Consider the following 22,833-nt stretch of genomic DNA (forward strand, 5'->3'; position numbering starts at 1 on the left):
TCACATTTTCTGGAAATGAAAAAACAGCAAAAACAAATACAAAGCAAACAGATTTAATTTAATAAATGAAAAAAGAATTAAAACAAAACAAAAAACAAGCAACACACACAAACACACAGACAGAGGAAAACCTTTATTTCACTATAAAGGAGAGTAATTTGTTGGACACCTTTCCCATAACGGTCTTCTCACTAAATTTGATAAAATGTGTCTATTTGATATATGTGTTAACCCAAAAGGTGATTCGAATGCAGTCGAAACACCTATGTGTATGGATAGAGGGTTTAATTGTCGTTTGATCCACTCAAGACTTATTTAAGGTATACGTCATGCTTAACACCAGACATCAGCGATAACATAAGGGGGAAATATCTAGCATATACAACTCATTATATCCTCTATTAAAGCTATTAATTATATAGTACTTGACTTCCCTCGTTATACTGTTTTATTGCCGCGTGTAGTTTTATGATTGAACCAATCTATAGATACCACGAACTGCTGTATAAAACAATCCTGTCGAATGCAGAATTTGATAAAAAGATCAAATAGCAATAAAAATTCTCCTTTCTTGTCTTCTCATTACCAATAATTAGCATTGAACAGAATGTCAATACTCTTTAGACAAAATCGACAATTACAGACATCAAACGTGGCATTACTGCTTTGATTTTGAGTATTAAACCAATGAATTCCTAGTTAATCACCTATCGTTTATTGCCTAATTGACACACGTAATTAAAGTACATAATTTGTCAACTTTAGTTAAATGTCCGTGTTATTACATGATAACCTATAAATTAAAAACCTGTATTTTATCATGGTCTGAATTAGGATATGCCTCTATCTATAGTAGTTAAGTGGAAACCAAAATACTTTTCTCAGTTATTTAATACAACATGCGTTTTAATATGAGATTTGTGCAGTCGCCTACGAAATTAAGATGGAAAACGCCAATAGAAGCCGGTGTAATGAAATTATATATGCACTCTACATGATTTACTCCTTAGTTAAACCTTAGGTTCTGTTTACCATTTAAATAAAGACAATAATTAGTAGGGCGCGATCTCTCTGGTTAAGCTTGACTTCGTGTTTATTTAATAGGACGAAAATTCAAAATACATGTAGAAATAATTGGTGTCAAAATGTTCTGATATTTGTACAATGGTGTTATGCCATTCAAAATAATCTATAGTAAATAAAGTCATGCATAAACCTCTGTTTTATGTTTGAGTACGAAATATTCATTGATTCTTTTAATTAGGATAAAGCCAATAAACTGGTTAGTTCAATACCTATAATACTTACTTGAGTTTCAATGAATAGTATGTCTTTCGACTAAATTCGTTTTATTATTTAGAAAATACCGTACGAGTTTTCAATTTTTTACTTCACTGGGTCGATACCTCTGCTGGTGGGTTATCAGGTGTAACACCACTAATCCGTGGCCGGCCAGAAAGCACATACCAGAAAGTAGTACACATTTAATCCAAAATAGTTCCTACGCATGAGTTTAACTTTCAAAATATGTACAATGTTTAGATATTTTTGGTATCAAATGAAAACTGAAGGACTGGTGATCATTGTAGAACACTTTTTATTTTGAAAATTAAAAAAACTGCACCAAATTTTGAAAAGAAGGTACATTTTGTTTCTTTGTCAGATCTGAAGTACCTGTTTTGGTACATCCGAAGTCCCGGGAACCAGTTCTTTCTTATATGCCATTAGAAGCATGTTGATTTTTTCAGTACAAGACACCATAAAGTGTTGCTTTGAAATGCAATGATTGCCACTTTATTTGAACTTAAAACAAAAGAGGTGTGCCTGCTTGAAACGGACGAATTTAACATAGAAAGCAATGGGACCATGGATTAGTGGTGTACTTCCATCATTCCCCGATGGTATCATCAGCTCAGTAGTAAGTACTTTGGTACTGACATGATTTAACAAACTTTACTAAATTTGTCCGTTTATAAATTTTGAAATTATCAAGAAACTAAGGTTTCGACTCCCTCAGGCAAAGTTGGCTTTGAATTAATTTGGCTATTTATTTTAGGTATATTTTTGACATATAGCTCTTCAACGGTTTCGCTACTTATACATCTTCGGATTTCAAATGTTTGGATTTGAGCGTTCCTGATGAAGGTAAATCCAGAAAAGCGTTTCAGACGCAAGACATTATTAAACGTCTTGTTTTCTTTTTTTAAATATATAAATGGACATCGGTACCATATCGAGCTGATAAGATAAATAGTTCAAAGTGCTCCAAATTCATGTTCGAGGCACGTCCATGCACATGTTTTCTCTGACCACTACATGTACGATTTTGAATGTTAACAAACCATTTTTACTACGAATTTCACTTTAAGAAATTTTTACTCTAATCCATTCATGTACGACGGTTAATTTAATATCTTTAAAAATGATTTGAATATAGAGGCGGATCTTTCCATTCGATTTATATGTTTGAGCTTTTGATTTTATCATTCGATAAGGGACTTCTTGTTTTGAATTTTCTTGCTATTTTACTTTGGGAATATGGTTCCTGTTAACAGTTTTCCTTGATCAAGGTATCGTAATTCTTAAGAACAGGAAACACCAAATATATCATAGGCGGATCCAGGGGGGGGGCCTGGGGGGCCCGGCCCTTCCTTTCGTGGGAAAAATTTGGTTGATTATATAGGGAATCATTGAAGCATGACTGGAGCGGGCCCCCTCTTAGGTCAGTCAGCGCCCCCCCCCCCCCCCCCTTAGGAAAAGTTCTGGATCCGCCACTGTATATTGATCTGAACGGTGGTTCCCTGATCAATTATTCAAATTTCCATGCATGAAATTTAATAGAAACCTAGAACTTAAATGAAAGAATGTTAAAAATACCGAGTGGTTTACTTCATCTCAAAACTATTAATACATGTATGATAAGTTTCTGTATTACGTGTATACCCTGCACTGAAGACAGTATTTTGTATAAACTGACTCACGATTTATTTATTGTTTGATTATAGTTAACAAAGTCCAGTCATTGAGTTCACTTACATTAAGTACTATCATTCATAATTAAAAGTTGTCGAATACATAAAACTCATGATATAATTGGCAGCAACTGTCATTATTTGTATGATATAATTTTTGATGAAATAACCTTAAAAAAAGATTTTAGTCCTAAAAAGGCGACACAATCACTTTTGAGGCAAATTAATCATATCTATGTCTGGTATCAAATTGTTTCTATTTTTATACTTTACTTGGAAATAATAAAAACGCTTCCTATTACACATACATAAGTACTGATGTGAACTCGGACAGATGTGATCATAACATATATATTTCCATTTTAAATGATGTATGGTTTCGTGGTTATTTTGTTGTGGATCTACCTCTCAATTTCCCCAACTTATGAACACTTTTGTTATAGAAATGCCACACCTATAATTTCATGACAAAATCACGTACTTTATGAAAAATTATCGTAGCTTACTCACATATGATCGAATTGAATTGGTGTGTTGGTGTACTTTAAAACCTTATATCAAAATATAATTCATATTATTCATTAATTATACTTATTGAAGCGGTTTTGTGTTTTAGTAATAACTGTTAAAAACACAGTAATGAAATTTTCTGATATGTAGACCTGTAATTTATACTTATAATCTGATAAGTTGACATTAATTTGTTTTATATATGTACTTTTGTACGATATAGGATGGTTGCTTCAGTACGAAAATAATTCAATGTAATATGTTGAGCAAATGAAACTCCATTATACAGAATCTTCAAACAAGTATTGAATAGACTTACAAACAAAACATTACATGAAATCCTCAACTTGATATTTTTTTGGCTAGCCATCAAACCCAAAAGTTTTTTTTTAATTTCCGGTACCAATTCAGGAATATGGCAATTGTTATCGTTTCTATGTATGCTGGCGTTTGTTCTAAATGCACTTCTATGTTCCTGTTGTTCCTTTGTTTTCTTCTTAAAAATAATGTCTCCAAATTTTAGTTTGTAACCCGGATTCGTTTTCTCTCAACCGATATATGAGTTTTAATGAGATATACCACGCAATGACTTGTTGGTTTGCATTTATTCAAATAATGTCTTCAAAAGATTTTTAAAAAAATCCACTTTTTGTTTAATATATTTCAATACGAAATATTGAGATATGTTCAAAACGAAAATTTTCATTCGTATTTCAATGAAAACCAATGATATTAATTCTACTGAAATATATGTTTACACCGAACGACAGACGACAAACTTATATGACGTCACACATCCTGTTCAGACACATTCACCATAACACAATAATTACTAGTAATGTTTCATTATTTCTTTATAAGATATTATTCTAACATAAACTATTCATAAAAAATCACTCACCAGAAATAAATTCAAATGTCAAGAACTTACAAATTATTTGTCTGAATCTGATATACCACGCACTCTCAATAAAGGCGATTTACTCGCCTGTCGTAAGCAGATGGGAAGTTTAAATTTCTCGGAAAATGAAAAATGAGCATCTATAATACTAAAATTACGAGGTCCAATTTGTCAGCCGTCATCGGGTAAAAACGACAAATCAAAGAATCCAACTCTATATATAACTAATATAGGACAATGGTGTAGATTAAAAATTACACCACTCCAGACCCTTTTGTTTTCCACATAATTAATATTCCCAATAATTAACAAGTTCCGGGTCTAATCCGATACCGATACCAATAGTATATTCACCTGTTAGCTATTACCTTATCTGTACGTTCCGCATTTGACAAGCGCACCACCAAACGGTGTATTTAGGATTTTGCTATATACACGGGTCATAATCAAAGGGCTGACACTACTAAATTCAATCATTGTCAAATTGTTCCCTATTGTAGCTTTATTCAGCAATCAGCAAGACTTTCTAAGATAACTAATATAGGACAATGCTGTTGATTAAAAAATACCCCATTCCTGGATAGCCTGGACCTTTTGTTTTCCAAATAATTAATATTTCCAATAATTGATAAGTTCCAGGTCGACGGGTTCAAACAGAAAGATTTGAAAGCAGAGAAAACTGTGTATCTTATAATCGACATGATTTTATCAGATGACAATACCAATTACTAAAATAAGGCTTAGGCATAGTTATATACTTTAATTCAGTCACGGACCCGCGATATCACGGGTGTGTACTTGTTAACCTTTAAATTAGCGTCCTCTCGTTCTATACATATAAAATTGTTGTCTCCCCACGACAGAATTTGGCGACTTTTTTTTTAGCATTTATTATTCCGAACTTGTAGAAAGATACCACATTTATAATTGTGGCTACCCCATACTTGGAGCGAAAAATAAAAATCAACAGTACGGTCAACATTACGACAGAACAGATGAATTATTTTTCCCATGATGAACATCACACTTTAAATGTATTTCCTTACAATCTTGATAATCAGTCATACATTCATTTACCGACGGGTTATACATCTGTTAATGTCCAAGAATTGGAGGGTTCAATACTCCAAAAACTAATTTGTCTCCGCAAACAGTTTATGCTTCCTTCTAAGTATTGTCTTGTCATGTTCGTCTGTAAATAATTGATAAGTCACACATTGTTCGTCTGTTAATAATTGATAGGTTACACATTATTGGTGCTGTTCCTTAATTTGCAACTTGTCTATTTTTGATGATTTACTTCCAGATTGGGCAAGGTACGAAAGTTGTTAAAAAATTGTCTGGGAAAAAAATTTAAATAATGATTATAATAGAAACAATTGTTTATTCTTTAGTTTTCTATGTTGTGTCGTGTGTGCTGTTGTTTGTTTGTCTTTTTTTTAGCCATGGCGTTGTCAGTTGTTTTGGATTTATGAGTTTGACTGTCCCTTTGGTATCTTTCGTCCCTCTTTTATAATACCATACATCCTGATGGTTGACGGTCGTTATTCGAATAAGGTAAGATACACACTTTAAATTCTATTTAAGAATTAAAAACGTATCATCAAAGGCATTTCTTTAAATCCGTAGACAAATCACAACAAATGGGATAACTCTAGAGAAATTCGAAGACAAAACTCAACAAATCTGATAACTCTAGAGAATACACAAACTTTAATTTAATGAATTGCTTTTTGTTATGCCTTATGACTTATTTGGTACCTCTCTGTTCTTCGACACAAATAAGACTATTTGATACACTGGTTCCCTGTTTATTGCTTCTTTAATATGAATTCGCTGACTATCACACAAAGACTTTCTAATTATCTCCCTTGGGAAGAACACTCCTTTATCACTAATTGGACAATAGACAGTAAATAGTGTTTATGAGATCACAAAACAACTTATTTTGCAAAAAACTTCAATCGTATCCTCGTAAACAACGTCGTTTGATAAATAGGTTGCTGATAATACTGCACTGGCACGGCTTTACATTTTAAGATGGCTTTATAGATACTTTACTCGGCGATAATCAACCGAAACAGGTAGAGGACCATTTTTCACTTAAATTTACATGAATGCCATTTTAAAAAAAGTTTCATGATCCAATGAAGGATATCGTTCGTAAACTGAAGGATTCGTTACGACAAATTCAATGAAGAAGACACCATTCGTACATGTAACGAGGACTGGTAAAGACAGAATTCGATGAAGATTATCATTAGCAAAGAGGATTGGTCAAGAAAGAATTCAATGAAAAATACCGTTCGCAAAGATCTAAAGATTGAAAACCCCGAAAAGATGAAATTTGAGAGCATATTAACAACAAATTGATTCCTTATTTAAAGACCAAAACATTTAACTAAATACTTTTCCTTAGCGAGTTGCGCGCCTATTTTTATATACAATTAAATAATTTTATGAACTGAACATTCATAAAACAAACTATATTCATTTACATCATGCCAAATTAACCTAAATAATTCAGTCGTTATATTCTGCTGTTCTATGATGGTTGGTCAATGGTAGACAGTCGTCTCCTTGAAATCCTACCACATCTCCTTATGTTATACAGCAGACAAAACAGCAGTTAAACAACTATATCAGTCACATTAACTCTAAACAAAGTCAGACATTTACTTGAGATTAACAGTCAAAGCATTCTAAGTAATCATTTATATATGAGGATATGTCATTCGTTTTGTTTTATTTTTTGAATTGCATCATATAACACACAAAAACGGATATATTGATGCCATTTTTCTTTTTTATATACATCCTGTTATCCTTATTTCAGTGTATTTTTTTTTTAGATATTTTTTTAACGTTTGGTATTTCTAAATGTTTTTCGTTTTTGACCTTGCATTGTTACGTTGTTTTTTTATTCGACTTTTGATTTTTGAATGTATCTTTGGATGTTCTCAGTTTAATTCTTATTTTATCTTATAAATATATTATGACGATATAATTTCTTTATTACAAATACATTGTCAAATAAATCTGCTTTAATCTGTACAAACGATACTTCAGCACGATTTATAAACCTACCTTTACTTTTTGGAAAAGATAATCAAAACTTCATAAATGGATGCTTGCTTAATATTATAACAAATATTTAGAATGATATAATTTAAAATTTACCTTTTATGTTGTGAAAAGAATTACTTAATTTTTAGGTTTAAACTAATGTTTTAGTCCCAATTGATTTGAATTGTTGATCTAAATGTAATTGATATTTGCCAAATTTTTGTTTAATGTTGTAGATTTTGAGATGTTATTAATTTGAGATATTTATTTAATTTATCTAACAATAGCTATAGAATTTAGAAACAATTACTTCTGTCAATAGCGAATCACGTACTTTAAGTATATATAAATTAGTCTAAGCAATCTGATATTCATGTTGAGTTGAGCTGAAAGTTCTTAAAATTAATAATTCAAAGAAGGTGATAGTTTATGTGTATATTTGAGTTTCCTTGCTTATGATGACTTTGAAAAAACCCAAAACAATACACATTACAAATACAAAAGTAAAACAAACAATGAAATTGTTTTAAATTGTCATTTAGGGGCCTTTTATAGCTGACTATGTGGTATGGGATGTGCTCATTGTTGAAGGGCGTACAGTGACCTATAGTTTTTTTTTTTTTTAATTTCTGTGTCATTTGATCTCTTGTGGAGAGTTGTCTTATTGGCAATCATACCACATCATTTTTTTTAGGTATGTTTGATTTCATATTATAGGTAAAACAAATATGTTAGTCATCGTTTTTACCTTGAAATGAGTTTTGTGGATCGAATAACTCAACTAAATGGTTTACCCTTGCGTCACTTCCAGTAATGACGTTCGTTTACTTTTGATAGCTAAACACGCCAAGTTTACGCTTACCCATTTCTAGCTAAGGGGTTAATTTAAAGGTAACACGGAAACAGATTCAATGAGGTCAAATTATTCTTCTTTAGGTGGATATTTCCTAACCGATGTTACTTCGCTTATTTTGACATAACTGAACAGAACATGCGTTGAAGGCAAATTATTATTTTACTTTCATTAATGATTGAACAACAAAAAATCACATCGTAATTTTTATTTTTGTATCTCGTAGCTAATGCCCCTGTAATTAAGACAAAACGTTGACTATTTGTTTGATGAGTTAATCTTGAAGCTTAATACACTGTGTTGATTGAACCGATACACCGTCTTGCAATCTGTCATGTTTTTTTTCCTATCTGTTTTTTACTTGTCGTCTTACATTATACTAATATAATATGATCTTGTTCTTTCTACTAAACTCCTTCATTCCAATGGTGAAATATATCTTCCTCGTGTTGTTTTAAGGGTTTATCGAAAGTTTATCTCAATTTCAATTAAAAACTGTCCAATGGAGAGCTAAATTTATCTTTCCATTAAGATGCTTGTGGTCGTAAGTTTTAAGCCTCGAGCAATTAATCAATGTATTATAAACTTCGTATTTTCTGAAGTTAATGCACTGAAACTGTTGTTTAAAAAAGGAGTGGATATGCCAAAGGTGGCAACTAAATACTTAAAGTCGAAGGATATCAGACTGCACCTTTGTCAAAAGAAAAACGACAAAAAGAACAATGGTTACAAGCACTAGTCATTAGCCATGCTGAATCACACCTGACAGTGTGAGATTCTCCAAGAGGATAAAGAATGAATCTTTGAGTAAACATTTAAATTATTTGCCCTTCTTGATGTTTAAATCGAAATGTAAAAAATACTTGAGAATCAAAAAAGAATGTATACATGTGTTAGCATGAAATTGAAAATTCATGTTGTTGTAAAGTTATCATATCATAGTGAAGTATAACACACGCGATATATATACAGCTATGGTTAGCTGGTTAGTCGGTGCTTGATAAGAAGTATTTAAAAGCCCTTTCTTATTAAACCTATAATATAGTTTTCTGTTTTACATATTCCCCATTTATATTTTTTATTTTAAGTTTCACATTCGCCCATTTCTTGGGTTTCCAGGAAAATTAATCAGTAGCATGTTAACTTATCATTCTCATTTTTCTAGACAAGGATCTAACTTGTTCGAAAGTTTTGAAACAATTACAATATATAATTAAAACAATTAATTTTCACTCAACCCACCTACACACTACGAAAAACCTAATGTTTTAACGATGATAAATACAGTAATACTGTGACTGTTACACCAAGAAAGTTAGATTAAAATTAAACAGCATATGCCTACATTAAAGGTGATATCTAGTAAACAGCTTTATATGGCTTCAGTACTGCGTATGATTTTCTGGATACGACGAGCTATAATAGTATCATGAAAGTTCACCTCACGTTTGCTTCATTCATATCAGTACTGCGTAGGATTTTCTGGATACGACTAAAGCTATAAAGGTATCATGAAAGTTCACCTCACGTATCCTTCATTCATATCTAAATCTCATATTTTTGTTAGCAAATAAAATTACAAGATGTTCCTGGTAGAAGTATTGACAAATTCCTTGATGGTTTGATACGATGTCTTGATTAATATTTCTTATATTTGTTAATATTGAATTTTTTACTTCATAATATGGAAATACGGTGGAGGATACGGCTTACAAGTTTAACATTTCAAATACAAAAACTAAATCAAACAAAAGAATATGAAATTTAGATTGTAACATTTGTTTTAGCATTAGTTGTCATATGGTGAATTATTAAACAAAAGGAAACTATTAGATATATCGTTTCCAAGGTATTACAAGATAAGGCAAAATTAATAACGTTGGGAAACAAGAATAATGATATTAACTCTTCAGATCTAAAAGGAAATACAAGGTTATTAATTTTTTTTCTATTAAAAATGTTAATATTTTACCAACTATATTGCATTAGTTTCATCTTAAGGCAATCCACAGGAGAGGTTGGTAGCTTGAGTCTAGAGTAGATTGGTGGATATTCTTTAAATTGACATTATTGTGAACTTTATACTTGCGTGAACACTTTGATCATCAAACAAGATAAGACATGAAGGGGAGTACCGAAGCAAACATAATCAACATTTTGTTTTCTTACAATAAGATTTTTTAAAAACTTATTGTTTTCAAAAGGTTTACTTGAACAATTCATTGATTTAAAAAGCTGTACACTAACAACATTTGAACAAAAAAAAAAAAAAAAAAAAAGGGTCATGGTCATTAATGATAATAAAAAAAATCAATTAAATTGAATAGAAAGCAAAAAACATCCATAACCCACCATAGGTATCGGATGATTATGAGAACATTAAGTTTAGTTTCCTCCTTTCAATATTTTTACAGTTATGTAAGTGTCTTTTATGGCTTGCTATACGTTATGTTAGTTTTTTGGAAACCCCAAAAATGGGCGAAAGTCAAACAATACATAATTATCTATCCTTTAGATTAAATAAGAAAAAGATGAGGAGTACGTCGTACTACGCATTGACTTTGGGGCGAATCATAGCTGTATATGTTTTAAAACACATCGTAGTATCGATTCTATCAGTGTAGTGTGTAGTAATTTGTGAACTTTTTCTTCTTTTTGCCATTGTGTCTTTATTCGGTTTTTGTTGTCATTATGTTGTTTTATTCTTCAAAAAAGTTTTAGTATTTAGAAGTATATCTATAACAGCGTAGTTGTATAGGTTAATCTATAAGTTCGTGTTTTTATATTCTCCCCATGATATCATGATTTAAAATTTTCAGCAATATGTATTTTTATTTTCAAAGACGATATTTCCGAATTTTGATGACAAACAGATGTAAACTACTGCGTTATTTGGTCTCTGCTGGATATGTGTTTCATTAGCAATCATACCAAACCTGGTTTTTATAAGACGTTGGATGTCCTTGTCATTCAGATGCCTACCATAATGTATTTGTAATTCAGAGATACCACGGACATAGATATCTAAATTCCAGGAACAACATACCCTTCCGAAGCACCTAAAGTCACCTTAAGATTTGATAGATTCGTGTAGCTTAATTATTAGTTGTCTGTGTAGATAAAAAAGCAGGTTTTCCAATGAATCTTGACGCTTCAGTAAACTGTTGAACTCTTTACCACTACGTTACATTGCAGAAAAGATCATAATGCAATGGTTTTCTTTTTTAAAACTGATGGTCATCTATAAAAAAAATATTTTAGGAAAAAAAAAATCATCAACGCTAACTGCCTTTCTATGTACACGTTTAGAAGGCATGCTTGTTTTGATTGTAATTCAAAAACACTTATGAAGAATATCTCTTGTTTTATAATTATATTCGGTTGTCTGCACTTTGTTGTGTTTGTCGTTTGAATTTGTCTTGTCAAATAAACGACCTTCACAGATTTTTAATTGAAATTCTCTGTAAAGTTAAACATACACATATGTTTTACTTGGATAATTTCTACTAGATTAGAGAAATCTTTGTCTGTTGGATTGACCAGTATTATATCTGAATATAATGCAAATTGATTGATATTTCGTGTTATTGGTTAGAGATAAAGGACGAATATTTTCTTAGACATCTAAAATAAATATCACTATTCAATGATTCATATAATGGCTTTATGAACATACAAATAGGGCAAAAAGTTCAGTACTTCTTTTTAAAATTGAGTGTAATTGAAAGCCAATGCTTTAAGAAATTTAATCTGTTTTCTTCTAGTGAGAATTTATTAACTGAGTTTTAACTTTTTCCATAATATCATTAAAATATAAATAAAAAAAGGGGTGAAAGGGGACACACAGGGGTAACAAATATCGAAAAAAGTCAGACAATTTAATGAGTTAAGAAAAAGAAAACGAAAAAAAGTAAACAAAAGTTCGCACACCACAACTATAAAAACTCAATTTTGAGCGGCTCTAACATTAACAAAAACCGGAGTGAAGTTGGGTAGTCCGAAAGGTAGATATATATTTCACTAAATAACTCGTATGCAACTGACGCGATTCTTGCTCGTTCTAGATCTTTGCAAAAGAAAAAAATTCATCATAACTATATTTTTTTAATATTTAATATGACTTTTATACCTTCACTAAAAAGTTCATTCCGATTAAAAATAAAACTCGTTTTGTCAAATACAACCCAAGCTCCCCATATTATGTTACTATTTGTCAATTTATTTTCTCACAAGTCATTAGTATACATTAAAAGGTAAATCGGTTTATTACCGGGTATCATCGATACCATTCGTATAACCTCGGTCGTTATATTTATACATCTTGTTTCCGTCTACTAAAACTTATTCTCTGTGGAGTTATATCAATAATTTCAGCCTAATAACATTTAAATAAAGCTTGACGTTTTCAAATAAGATTGACGTATTATTTCAATTGTTCTTAAATTGAAACAAACCTTGCAGATACTAAGTAAAAATACTGATACAGACTTTGATCAATAACGACTTGTTTACTGAAAATCATTGGGAATTATACAACACCTTCCGATTTTTATGTTTTATTGTAGTTAAAACATTAAATTTGATTTTAAAATCCCTTTATAAATAAGTGTCTATAAATAAGAAAATCCTTCTTTTTTTCATACTGTGACTTAAAAGATACAATTATGTACAGGCAAGTGCACTGTAATAGAAATTGCAGATAACAATTAATATTCATCTGAACAATTTCAAAATTATATTTTATCCAATACTAATAATACGTTTAGAATAAATAATATTTGTAAAATGTTCTAATAGCCTTCTATAGCTGACTATGCCATTGTCAAAATAAACTAAACCTTTTATAGCTGACTATGCGGTATGGGCTTTGCTCATTGCTGAAGGCCGCACGTTGACTTATACAATGTAACTAACACTTTCTGTGTAATGTAGTTTTTTGTGGCGAGTTGTCTCGTTGGCAATAATAATTTAAAAAGAATTATACTTTTTATGAGTTATGTACTTTCTTGATTCTAGTCCCAATAATCGACCATCTACATTTGTGAGAGTAAAGTTCGAAGGCCGTACGGTTACCTATGATTGTTGATATCTGTGTCATTTTGGTCTCTTGTGGAGAGTTATCAAATTGGCAATCATGCCACATCTTCCAACATCTATTTATTTTTTCTGTGATGTCCTTTATTTTAAAATAAATGGGACGGATGCGATCGACATAGTCATGACACGTGGAACTATTTTAAGTAAAATGATTAACTCTCAATCTTAGCTATCAGAGCGTTGAATTGTGAAATTCTCCCTAACATCTCTTTTGTTCTAAAACAAGCAATCAGACTATCACTTCCGGTATGTTTTGTTAGTACGCGTCATAACTGTGTTGTATTCATTTTTTTGCGCATGTCATTCCTTGATTTTATTTGTCATACCATCCAAGATTTTCAGTATGAAATTAAGTATGAAACTCCGGAAAGTCCAACATAGACGCTGTCAATTATCAAATTCGATACATATGTTAGATTAAAACTGCCCTTTATAACATTTTATGTTCTTGTAAGTCTATTGGATGTAACGGTTAATTAGAGGACAACAAAATAAAAGATTGTACAAAAAATGTAGCCTTCAGTTGAATGTTCAATTCTATAAAAGTCATTTAATTTATTCTATTAAGTTCCTGGTTAATAGAAGTCATCAGAAAAGAGTCCGTACAGCTCTCTGTCAAATGTTCAATATGATAAAAGTCATTTGATTTACTGAATAAGATCAATTTGTAGAATAGTGTTGGGAAATTCACGATAAATCGCCGAGGTCTTGTCACTTTATTCTCATGTGTGACGAATGAAGAGACCCATCTTCTTCATCTTTATACAAAGCAATGTAAGAAATAGTCAAAATATGCATTAAATCCTGTAGCGTTAAATTAGAAAGATCTTGATGGAACTATATTGAAAAATATTAATCAAATTATAAGGTTATATATGTACTTCCATTACTTGTTATTACCGAGCCTTGAATCATCTCTTGTGAACAATACTTATAAAGCCCCAGTAACACTGTCACGTTTTAAAACGTTTTGAAATGCTATGTTTCAACTACATTTCAAATAAAAATGTCCCGTTATTTTGAAAGCTAGGTTTTACTAGGTTTTTGCTACGTTCTTGTCACGTTTTGCTTCGTATTAAAACGTGTAGATCCACGTTTCAACCACGAATTGATACGTTTTGACACGTAGTAAGCACGTTTTGTTACGTTCCGCTAAGCTTTGATACGTATTTACTAGGTTTCTATTTCGTTTCAATTTTCGCTACGTTTGTTGTTGAATTTTATACCGTATGAAATACAGCAGCTATTATTTATTACACGTTTTATTGTGCCAATATCAAAATAATGCATTGAAAAGCAAACGAAAAACTTGACATCACTCATAATTTCATGTTTGAAGCATTAAAATGTAATTATAAGAATTGGATACATCTTTGTATAATAGTATAGCGTTGTAAATGCGTTGATCGTCAGCACATTTTCTTTATATAATTGATATACAAAATATGCGTAGGTCAACAGAAAGAAACATTTTTAATTCTTACGAGTAAAGCTACCTTACTCCTACATTTAATTTTAATACTTCGTACATGTTTTTGATTGTGTGTTATGTATGGGTCATTTTCAAAAAATGTCGAATTTTGAAATTGAAAAAATTATTAAAAGTTACTTATTCAAACAACCCTCTACATAAGTAAATCATAACAAACAGTACTTTAAGAACAACATATTAAAAGATGCAATCTTAATGATGTCATACAAGAATATGTTGAAACATTTTTTGATCGGTGGTACATTATTTTGTCTATCCTGTTACCATTTTCAAAAGAAATTTTGGGTTATTAAGAAAAGGTTTAGATAAAATGTTAAGCTTGTTTTACGTAGACAATTAGATGGTTTTCAAGAGAATAAACTTCTATATATATTCATTCTGTAATATAATAGATTATTTGCCAATTTTCCAGGTTGTACTGAAAAATGCCTCTAAAAATTGGTTTTCAAAGGTTGTAAAAATTACCACCAGTAATGCAAGTCTAAGATAGCAATTTATATTGTTTGGCATTTTTTCACCCTTTCAAATAAACCCAACATCAAGTAAATCCCTCATAAGTTAGTTTACTTTTCTCTATATTTCATTGGTAACAGGAACGTACGTTTCTGATATATTACTATATAAAAGTCTATCCTGTTACCTTTTTGTCTATCCTGTTACCGATATCAGTATTGCACCTGCGAATGCTTGAATTGGGAAGATTAAGACGTTATAACCTTAAGATGACTTCAAACAACGAAATATTTCATTCGTTTTGCACCTATATGTTAAGATAAAAAAATTAACGACGTTTTTGTCTACAATTGTCTATGCTGTTACTGTAACCATAGCAACCATAGTAACAGGATAGACATAACAGGATAGACAAATTTCTTCGTTTTTGATTGCTGTTGTGAAATAACTACTCCCTTTGGTGAAGTGATTATGTTTTTCTATTGTGAATTTGGTTTCCAACACGTTATTGCACTTTTTACAAATATACTGTTGGTGTATTTAATCAAAATTGATGGTAACAGCATAGACATAAAAAAAAGTACGCTCTATTTTTTTCACTAAATGTCTTGAAATTTCTTTTCTCTACACTGTCGTTCAAGAAACGAGGCGTTTTAAATGTAAAGATTACTTTGCACTTTTGAAATCAACACTGACTGATTCAATATTCATAGGGAGAATAATTTCACGGCTGATTTAAGTAGCGGTAACAGGAAAGACATGAACCTCCTGTACGCAGATTCAATTTAGTTTGTAGATAATATGTTACATACAATGATATAGAAGCTACGAATTTTCGTTAGAGTAATATTTAACGTTCTTAAAAAGTCCCTTTTGTAGATATCAAGGCGATCAGAAAATCGCAAAAAAATCATTTGAAATGTGTTTTTCTGACACTGTACGCAGACAAATACCCCCAAAATGGGTCTTAAATGCAGTTTAATCTTATCAAAATAGATGCAAGGTGTGTTTATTATTAATGTTCTGAATCACAAATCCGACAAGCTTTCATTTAAACCATTACAACTGAAATTTCCATTAGAAATAAAAAAGTTAGCATGGGTGTACTGAAAATTCGACATTTTTTGAAAACGACCCGTATACTTTCCACCCCGGAAGGTTACACCAAACGCTATGTCAATACCGGAAGGTTACACCAAACGCTATGTCAATACCTCAACGGAAGAGATACTTATATCTCATTATATTCTCTCACCTAAGTACTGTTCAGTTAACATATTTTAAAATAAGTCATCTTCAACTATAAATAGAATTGTCATATTACTACCAAAACATGTCCAAAATTGTTTTTTTCTTTTTCACGATTATCTTTATATTGCTTATTTTATTATCATTTTTTTTTAATTTTCTATATTCTAATGTACTTTTGACAGACTCTGTATCTTTTCTAAATCTACTTAGTAAACGCTCCTTTTAACAAAAGAATGTTGAACATTCTACAAAAGTCGTATACCAGAGGAACATATCAGACAATGGTATTGATTCCTGTACAAGCAACACGTGCGTCTGGATTACCCACGCGCGTCTGGAATACCCGGATGTTACAGGTACATCTCGTGGTTGCAGGTACTGTTCGCTCCAGGAAAAGATTTTGGTTGGTTGGAAATTTAATAAGGCGATGTGGTATGATTCCCATTAAGACCCAGCTATTCAACTGGTCCAACTTATGTGAACAATGGCAACTATAGGTCCCCATATTTAAAACAATGAGCAAACCCCATTCCGTATAGTCAACTATTAAAGGCACCGCCGTGACATGTTAAAATGTGTGACCATGAGCATACTGTTGGTAAAAAGCATTATTGGTAATCTACTAATGATAAAGAAGTTACTTAATGTGTAAATGACAAGTAGCAGGAAAGAATAGGACAATATTCAGCTATAAAAATATATTTTTTTTATTCGATTTGTTCCTTAGTAATTATTTGTGACACATTCTTTTGGGAAGATGAGTCGAAAAACCTATTAAGTTTATACTATTATGGCTTGATACATATTGCGAATTGACAATGACAATCATATACTAGGTGTATAAGGCTAAATTGAAGATAGTTATGGAAATATGTTTTTCTATATGATGGCAATAGTGATTATGACAAGCACGCAAACGTGTCCACTAGAAAAATAACACGGATGCTTTCTCATGCTAAAAATCATTTTCATTATTCTAAGTTAATATATTGAGCTCATTTGTGAAATACGATCAGACAAAACTGATGGTAAACCCAGCGATAGACGGATATAACGGGGTGAGGCCAGATGCTTAACAAAGCTATGTAATATGAATGTAAATGCTATTCTTCTTCCCCCGTAGGGAAGTAACTGAAATGTCCTTTATCTGTTCATATATAATTCGAACCTAATTCATGTATGGAAGATCATTAACTATTGTTCACATTATTATTGAAATAATATATCTCCTTTCCACGTGCACGTAGCTGTCTTTTCAGCAATTACAGAATACGTATAAAACTATCACCTATACAGATTTAAAAAAACAGAATCTCCTGTTAAGTTCCTCTTTCTTAGCAATTTAAAAGAAGGAACATGGCTTGGGATGTTTGAAGTTCAACTTGAGAAGTACCGATAATTTACATGGCAAAACCTTTAGAAGCATCACTAATTTTAAAAATTGCAGAACTTTGAGAAGTACCGATAATGTACATGCAAAACGTTGCAAAGTCCCGATCATTTACATGAGAAACCCCTTATTACAAAAGATCTACAAAAAACGTATGGAGTATAGTGACTAAAACCAAGGTGACTTGTAGAAATCTAAAACAAAAGACAGGTGTTCTAATAGTTCATTTTACTTCGTTTGAAAAAATGTAAAAGCTAAATTCAAAATTATTGAAACAGTCTGAATCAAGTAACCTGGTCATTTTTACCAGTTGTTATTCACATTTAACAGATTATCCTAAATTCAGATTTAGTAACTTGACCACAGTTTTACCAAAATTATCAGACTGTCATATTCGGATAACTTTGCATTGTATTTCCTGAGGCCCTACAACGTTTTACATTATTTCAGTCTTTTATCTAAGTTAACATATAGTTATAGGAAGATGTGGTGTGAGTGCCAATGAGAAAACTCTCCATCCAAATAATTTATAAAGTTAGAATATTATAGGTCAATGTACGGCCTTCAACACGGAGCATTGGCTCACACCGAACAAAAAGCTATAAAGGGCCCCAAAATTACTAGTGTTAAACCATTCAAACGGGAAAACCTACGGTCTAATCTATATAAAAAAAAACGAGAAACGAGAAACACGTATACATTACATAAACAAACGACAACTACTGTACATCAGATTCCTGACTTAGCACAGGTGCAAACATTTGCAGCGGGATTAAACGTTTTAACGGTACCAAACCTTCTCCCTTTTTCTGAAACAATAGCATAACATCACAACATAGAAAACCACACGATAAAATATAGTGTCTATTAAAATAAAATTCACCAACACATGTACTAGATCTATGATAAATGATGAAGTATATAAAGTTTAATGAAAAAAATCAAAAAAATCTGTGTTTACAATGCATATAACTTACAATATTCTAAAAAACTTAAGATTTAGAAAACTATATACACAATATAACAATGCTACTGTTGATCATCATATGAAAATATATCATCGAAGGCTGCTTACAAGATACATGTTAACAGAATTCGGTTAAACTGTTTATAACAGAGGTAAAAATTTGTTATTTTTGACAGTTGAAGCAAGTATAATGAACTAGCTCAAGGTTCTTAATGTTATCAAGTGGATAATGAACGTTTTTGTTCACTTTCTAATTTTGTATTCTGTATTCGTTTCTCATGCTTTCAAATTTGACAACTAATTGAACGATAAAATGATTCAATTTTAGTTCAAAATAAGTCATTGAAATAATTAATTTATCTAATTTTAAGTTGAAACAATCAGTTTATCTTTTGATATGAGTCGAATTTATGAGTTAATTTTGTACAGTAATCTACGTCTGTTTGTCTAAGTATGAAGATACATGCACTGAGAAGGAACGATCTAACAATTATCAGCGGACAAAAGTGTAACGGAAGGAATGAAAAGATGACGTCCAAGTAATAGCCAAAACAACATTTAACATAAAAATAAATATCGACCAACACTAACGCCACAAAAACAATATTGCTTTCTGAGATGATAACAGGCAACAGATAGCAAAAGAAATAAAGTTGTAAAAATGGTGAAGAAATATACGAAACTAAATGTCGATATCATCTTAAGAGAACCAGAAAAGAAACACGTGGAACACTTATTACAATGAGATGTTTATAATGGACTTTACATTAAATTTAAGGACTTTTATAGGAAAGATTGCAGAATTATAAGTGTTAAAATAAGCAACATACTTGTATCAAAAGAAAAAAAAACCAAACTCTATACAGAAGACAACCATTGTAGTGAATTATTTAATTAAAAACAAAACCACAATTATTAAAATGTATGTAACATGAGGCCAATTGAAGCAGTATTTAGCATGCAATAAATTTTTTTTTCAAAGTGAGTTTGAATTTTTATCGTTTATTCATTACTTTGCTTTAAATTAGTCAATCATATCGTTATTTAATATTGCTTGTTTATTTCTTATGTTTTTTTGTGTATTGGTCTCTACTGTTTAACATTTACCATATTCTAAATATGTTTTTAGTGCTATAGCATAGTTAATTCTTTCTAAAATAAAGAATTCATTCAAATTAAAATGAAAACAAGGAAAAGTTAAGCTGTTTCACTTAAGGTTCTAATCAATACTAGCGAGAAAAAAATCTCTGTTCTATCAAAGATAATCATTTTGTAACATTTCCGCATTTTAAATGAAAACCTTTTATAACTATCTTAGATATCAGATAGCACTTTGCTTGGCGGATATCGTACCTGCAGGGGGAAGGTTTTAATCATAAACATTCATTTGTACCATACACTTGTATTTCCTTTTTAATATATTTCAACAATATGATCAAGTATCTTTCAAAACCGGTTCTTTCAAAAGGTAACTTGACGGAATATTAACGGTTCAACATCATGAGTTGTCCTTAATATTACATTATATTTTATCAGTTTCTTGTACAAAAAAATATCCCAAACGTTTTCCTATATCAAGCATAAACATGAAAGATTTATCTAAAGTCGGCTGTGATACATAAAAACATTACATCGCAAGCTTTACACATATATATATATATTATATATATATATCTGTGATTGAAAATCAAGCCATTTAAATTCACTTAAATTATGGGATACGGCTGCGATTCAAGAGTTCTCGTATGTATCTAACTATAGGGTATATCATTTTTTTAAATACCAACGCATTCTAGATATATATGTTCAAAAGTCACAGAAAACTATGAAAATATACGTGGGTCTCGCACATACAAAACCAAACAGAGAGTTTCTGCTTATCTATATAAAAAAATAATTTTATCTTTTTTATGAAACGATCTTTTGACATCCAATTATCCTGCGATTTGAAAACAAAATAACGACCACATCTAGACTTAATTTTTGTTTTTCTTCCAGAATTAAAAAAAAAACTATATATAATACATGAAATGTTATAATTCAAAAACAATGTTTTTTGGGGGAGACAAAACCTTCTAATCTTTATTTACAATTATTCTTTAAACTCTTTTCTTTCTCGTTACCTCAAGTTAAATTTTGTACTGCTTTCAGGCAAAACTGTTATATTAAGGATTGGATTAATATTAATAAATATTACTTACAGAGTTTCCTTCATTCTTTAAAGATTTCCCATGAATACTAATTAGCATCAAGCATAATATTCCTGGTAGTAAGGTCTTTCTCGTCATCCTAGGACGGAACTACAAGATATGTCACTATATACAATGTTTCTCCAAGCAATTAACACTTTGGATATGTCTTTGGTAATTTTCCCGGAATTGTCGCCTCTTTCCGATATCCGAGCGGGTATTTTATAGTCATTATGGACAAACCCACGACACACGTGTTATGGGAGGCGTTATAAAAGTTTGTTTATCTATTGAAGTTTTATCAATATCTGTAACAATAGACCGTTCGAACAAATAAATTACTTCCTTTTCAAATTGAACGAGAGTAGTTGTCATTTTACTTCATTGTCTGCCATTGGTCAACTTCGGAAATAAATATTCAATTATTAGTCCGATTATAAACATTTGCTGTAAATTTGTAAAAGCCACACAGTACGTGTTATATGTCAGAGCATGAAGTCAATTGATAAAATGACTATTTATAACGACAACATCTCGCTTGACGACTTAACGAGCACTTGTTAAGTGATCTGATAGTTTTACTAATTAGTCTCGAGTGGTGCTATGTCATTTGTAGACTGTTCTTAAGAGAGGCGTACTATATCAAATATTTGTTTACTTATGTTTCTAATAGTGTGTTGAACATCTTCCAGAAATGAATTAAAATATATATATTTTCTATTATAAAGAAAGCAGACTAATTTTAAAGAGAGAACCAAAATGAAATTAAAAATACTGAAAATCTGTGAAGAACCGTAAAAAAACAAACATACACATGTCCACACGACAAGAATTAGGTTATTAACGTTTTATGAGTATATATAGGAAGATGTGGTATGAGTGCCAAATGAAAACGAGACAACTCTCCATCTGAGGAATGTTTTTCCATATCTCAAAAATTACCATTGGTTTTGCTATTAAGATTTCGCGTGTGACAAATATAGACAAAAATCCCAACATGTTAACCTGTACATATGATGTAATATAAAGGTTAACTCATTTATCTTTTTTGTCAATTTGCACTTGATAACTAGCACATTACACTGTATCATTGTGTATAGCGATGCCGACGGGTTATATTTAACAAAGCCGTAAATTTCCCAGAATTTCAACTGCATACTTTTTTTATGTCATTTTATCACCATAGTTTTTGTGCACCTTTGATTAATAGGTAATGTAAAATTGTGTGTGTTATTCCAGGTAAGACCTTGGTGGTTATCATAATTATATAAATGTTGTATTCGCTTTATCAGCGTTAAAAATAAAGGAGATTTGAACACTGGCATGATTGTCAATCCACCAAAGTTCAAATGAAGTGAATATAAGCAATTATAGGTAACCATACGGTCTTCAACAATGTTTTTTTTTTTTTTTATGTTTTAACGAACCCAACTACAATGAACATAAAAAACACGGGACCTGCCTGGTAAAGGTAAACTTTCTTTCAGTTATTTGGAACTGAAATTTTGATCGTGTTGGCCCCTGCATAACGTTTTGTGTGCATCCGTTCGTTCGTCCGTGTGTCGTTCCTGTCTTGTTAACGCTTTCGCGTGTACAATTCTTGCCAGATTTTTATAAACTTATACTATAAGTTACTATCAGGAATATCGCAGACAAGTTCTTAATTTTTGAAAAGAATTATGCACCTTCGAA

At 31.0% G+C, this 22,833-nt stretch overlaps 1 protein-coding gene across 1 annotated transcript in view; it reads right to left on the bottom strand.

The window, feature by feature from the left end:
- Positions 1-21,595, bottom strand: part of LOC143057657 (uncharacterized) — a 42,934-nt gene extending 21,339 nt beyond the window's left edge. Inside the window, exon 1 of the mRNA XM_076231016.1 lies at positions 21,154-21,595. Within this exon, the coding sequence (XP_076087131.1) occupies positions 21,154-21,240 (87 nt within the window). The 5' untranslated portion in view covers positions 21,241-21,595. The remainder of the gene's footprint in view (positions 1-21,153) is intronic.
- Between the last annotated feature and the right edge of the window lie 1,238 nt (positions 21,596-22,833).

This window comes from Mytilus galloprovincialis, chromosome 13, assembly GCF_965363235.1.
Source record: "Mytilus galloprovincialis chromosome 13, xbMytGall1.hap1.1, whole genome shotgun sequence".
Classification (NCBI taxonomy): Eukaryota; Metazoa; Mollusca; class Bivalvia; order Mytilida; family Mytilidae; genus Mytilus; species Mytilus galloprovincialis.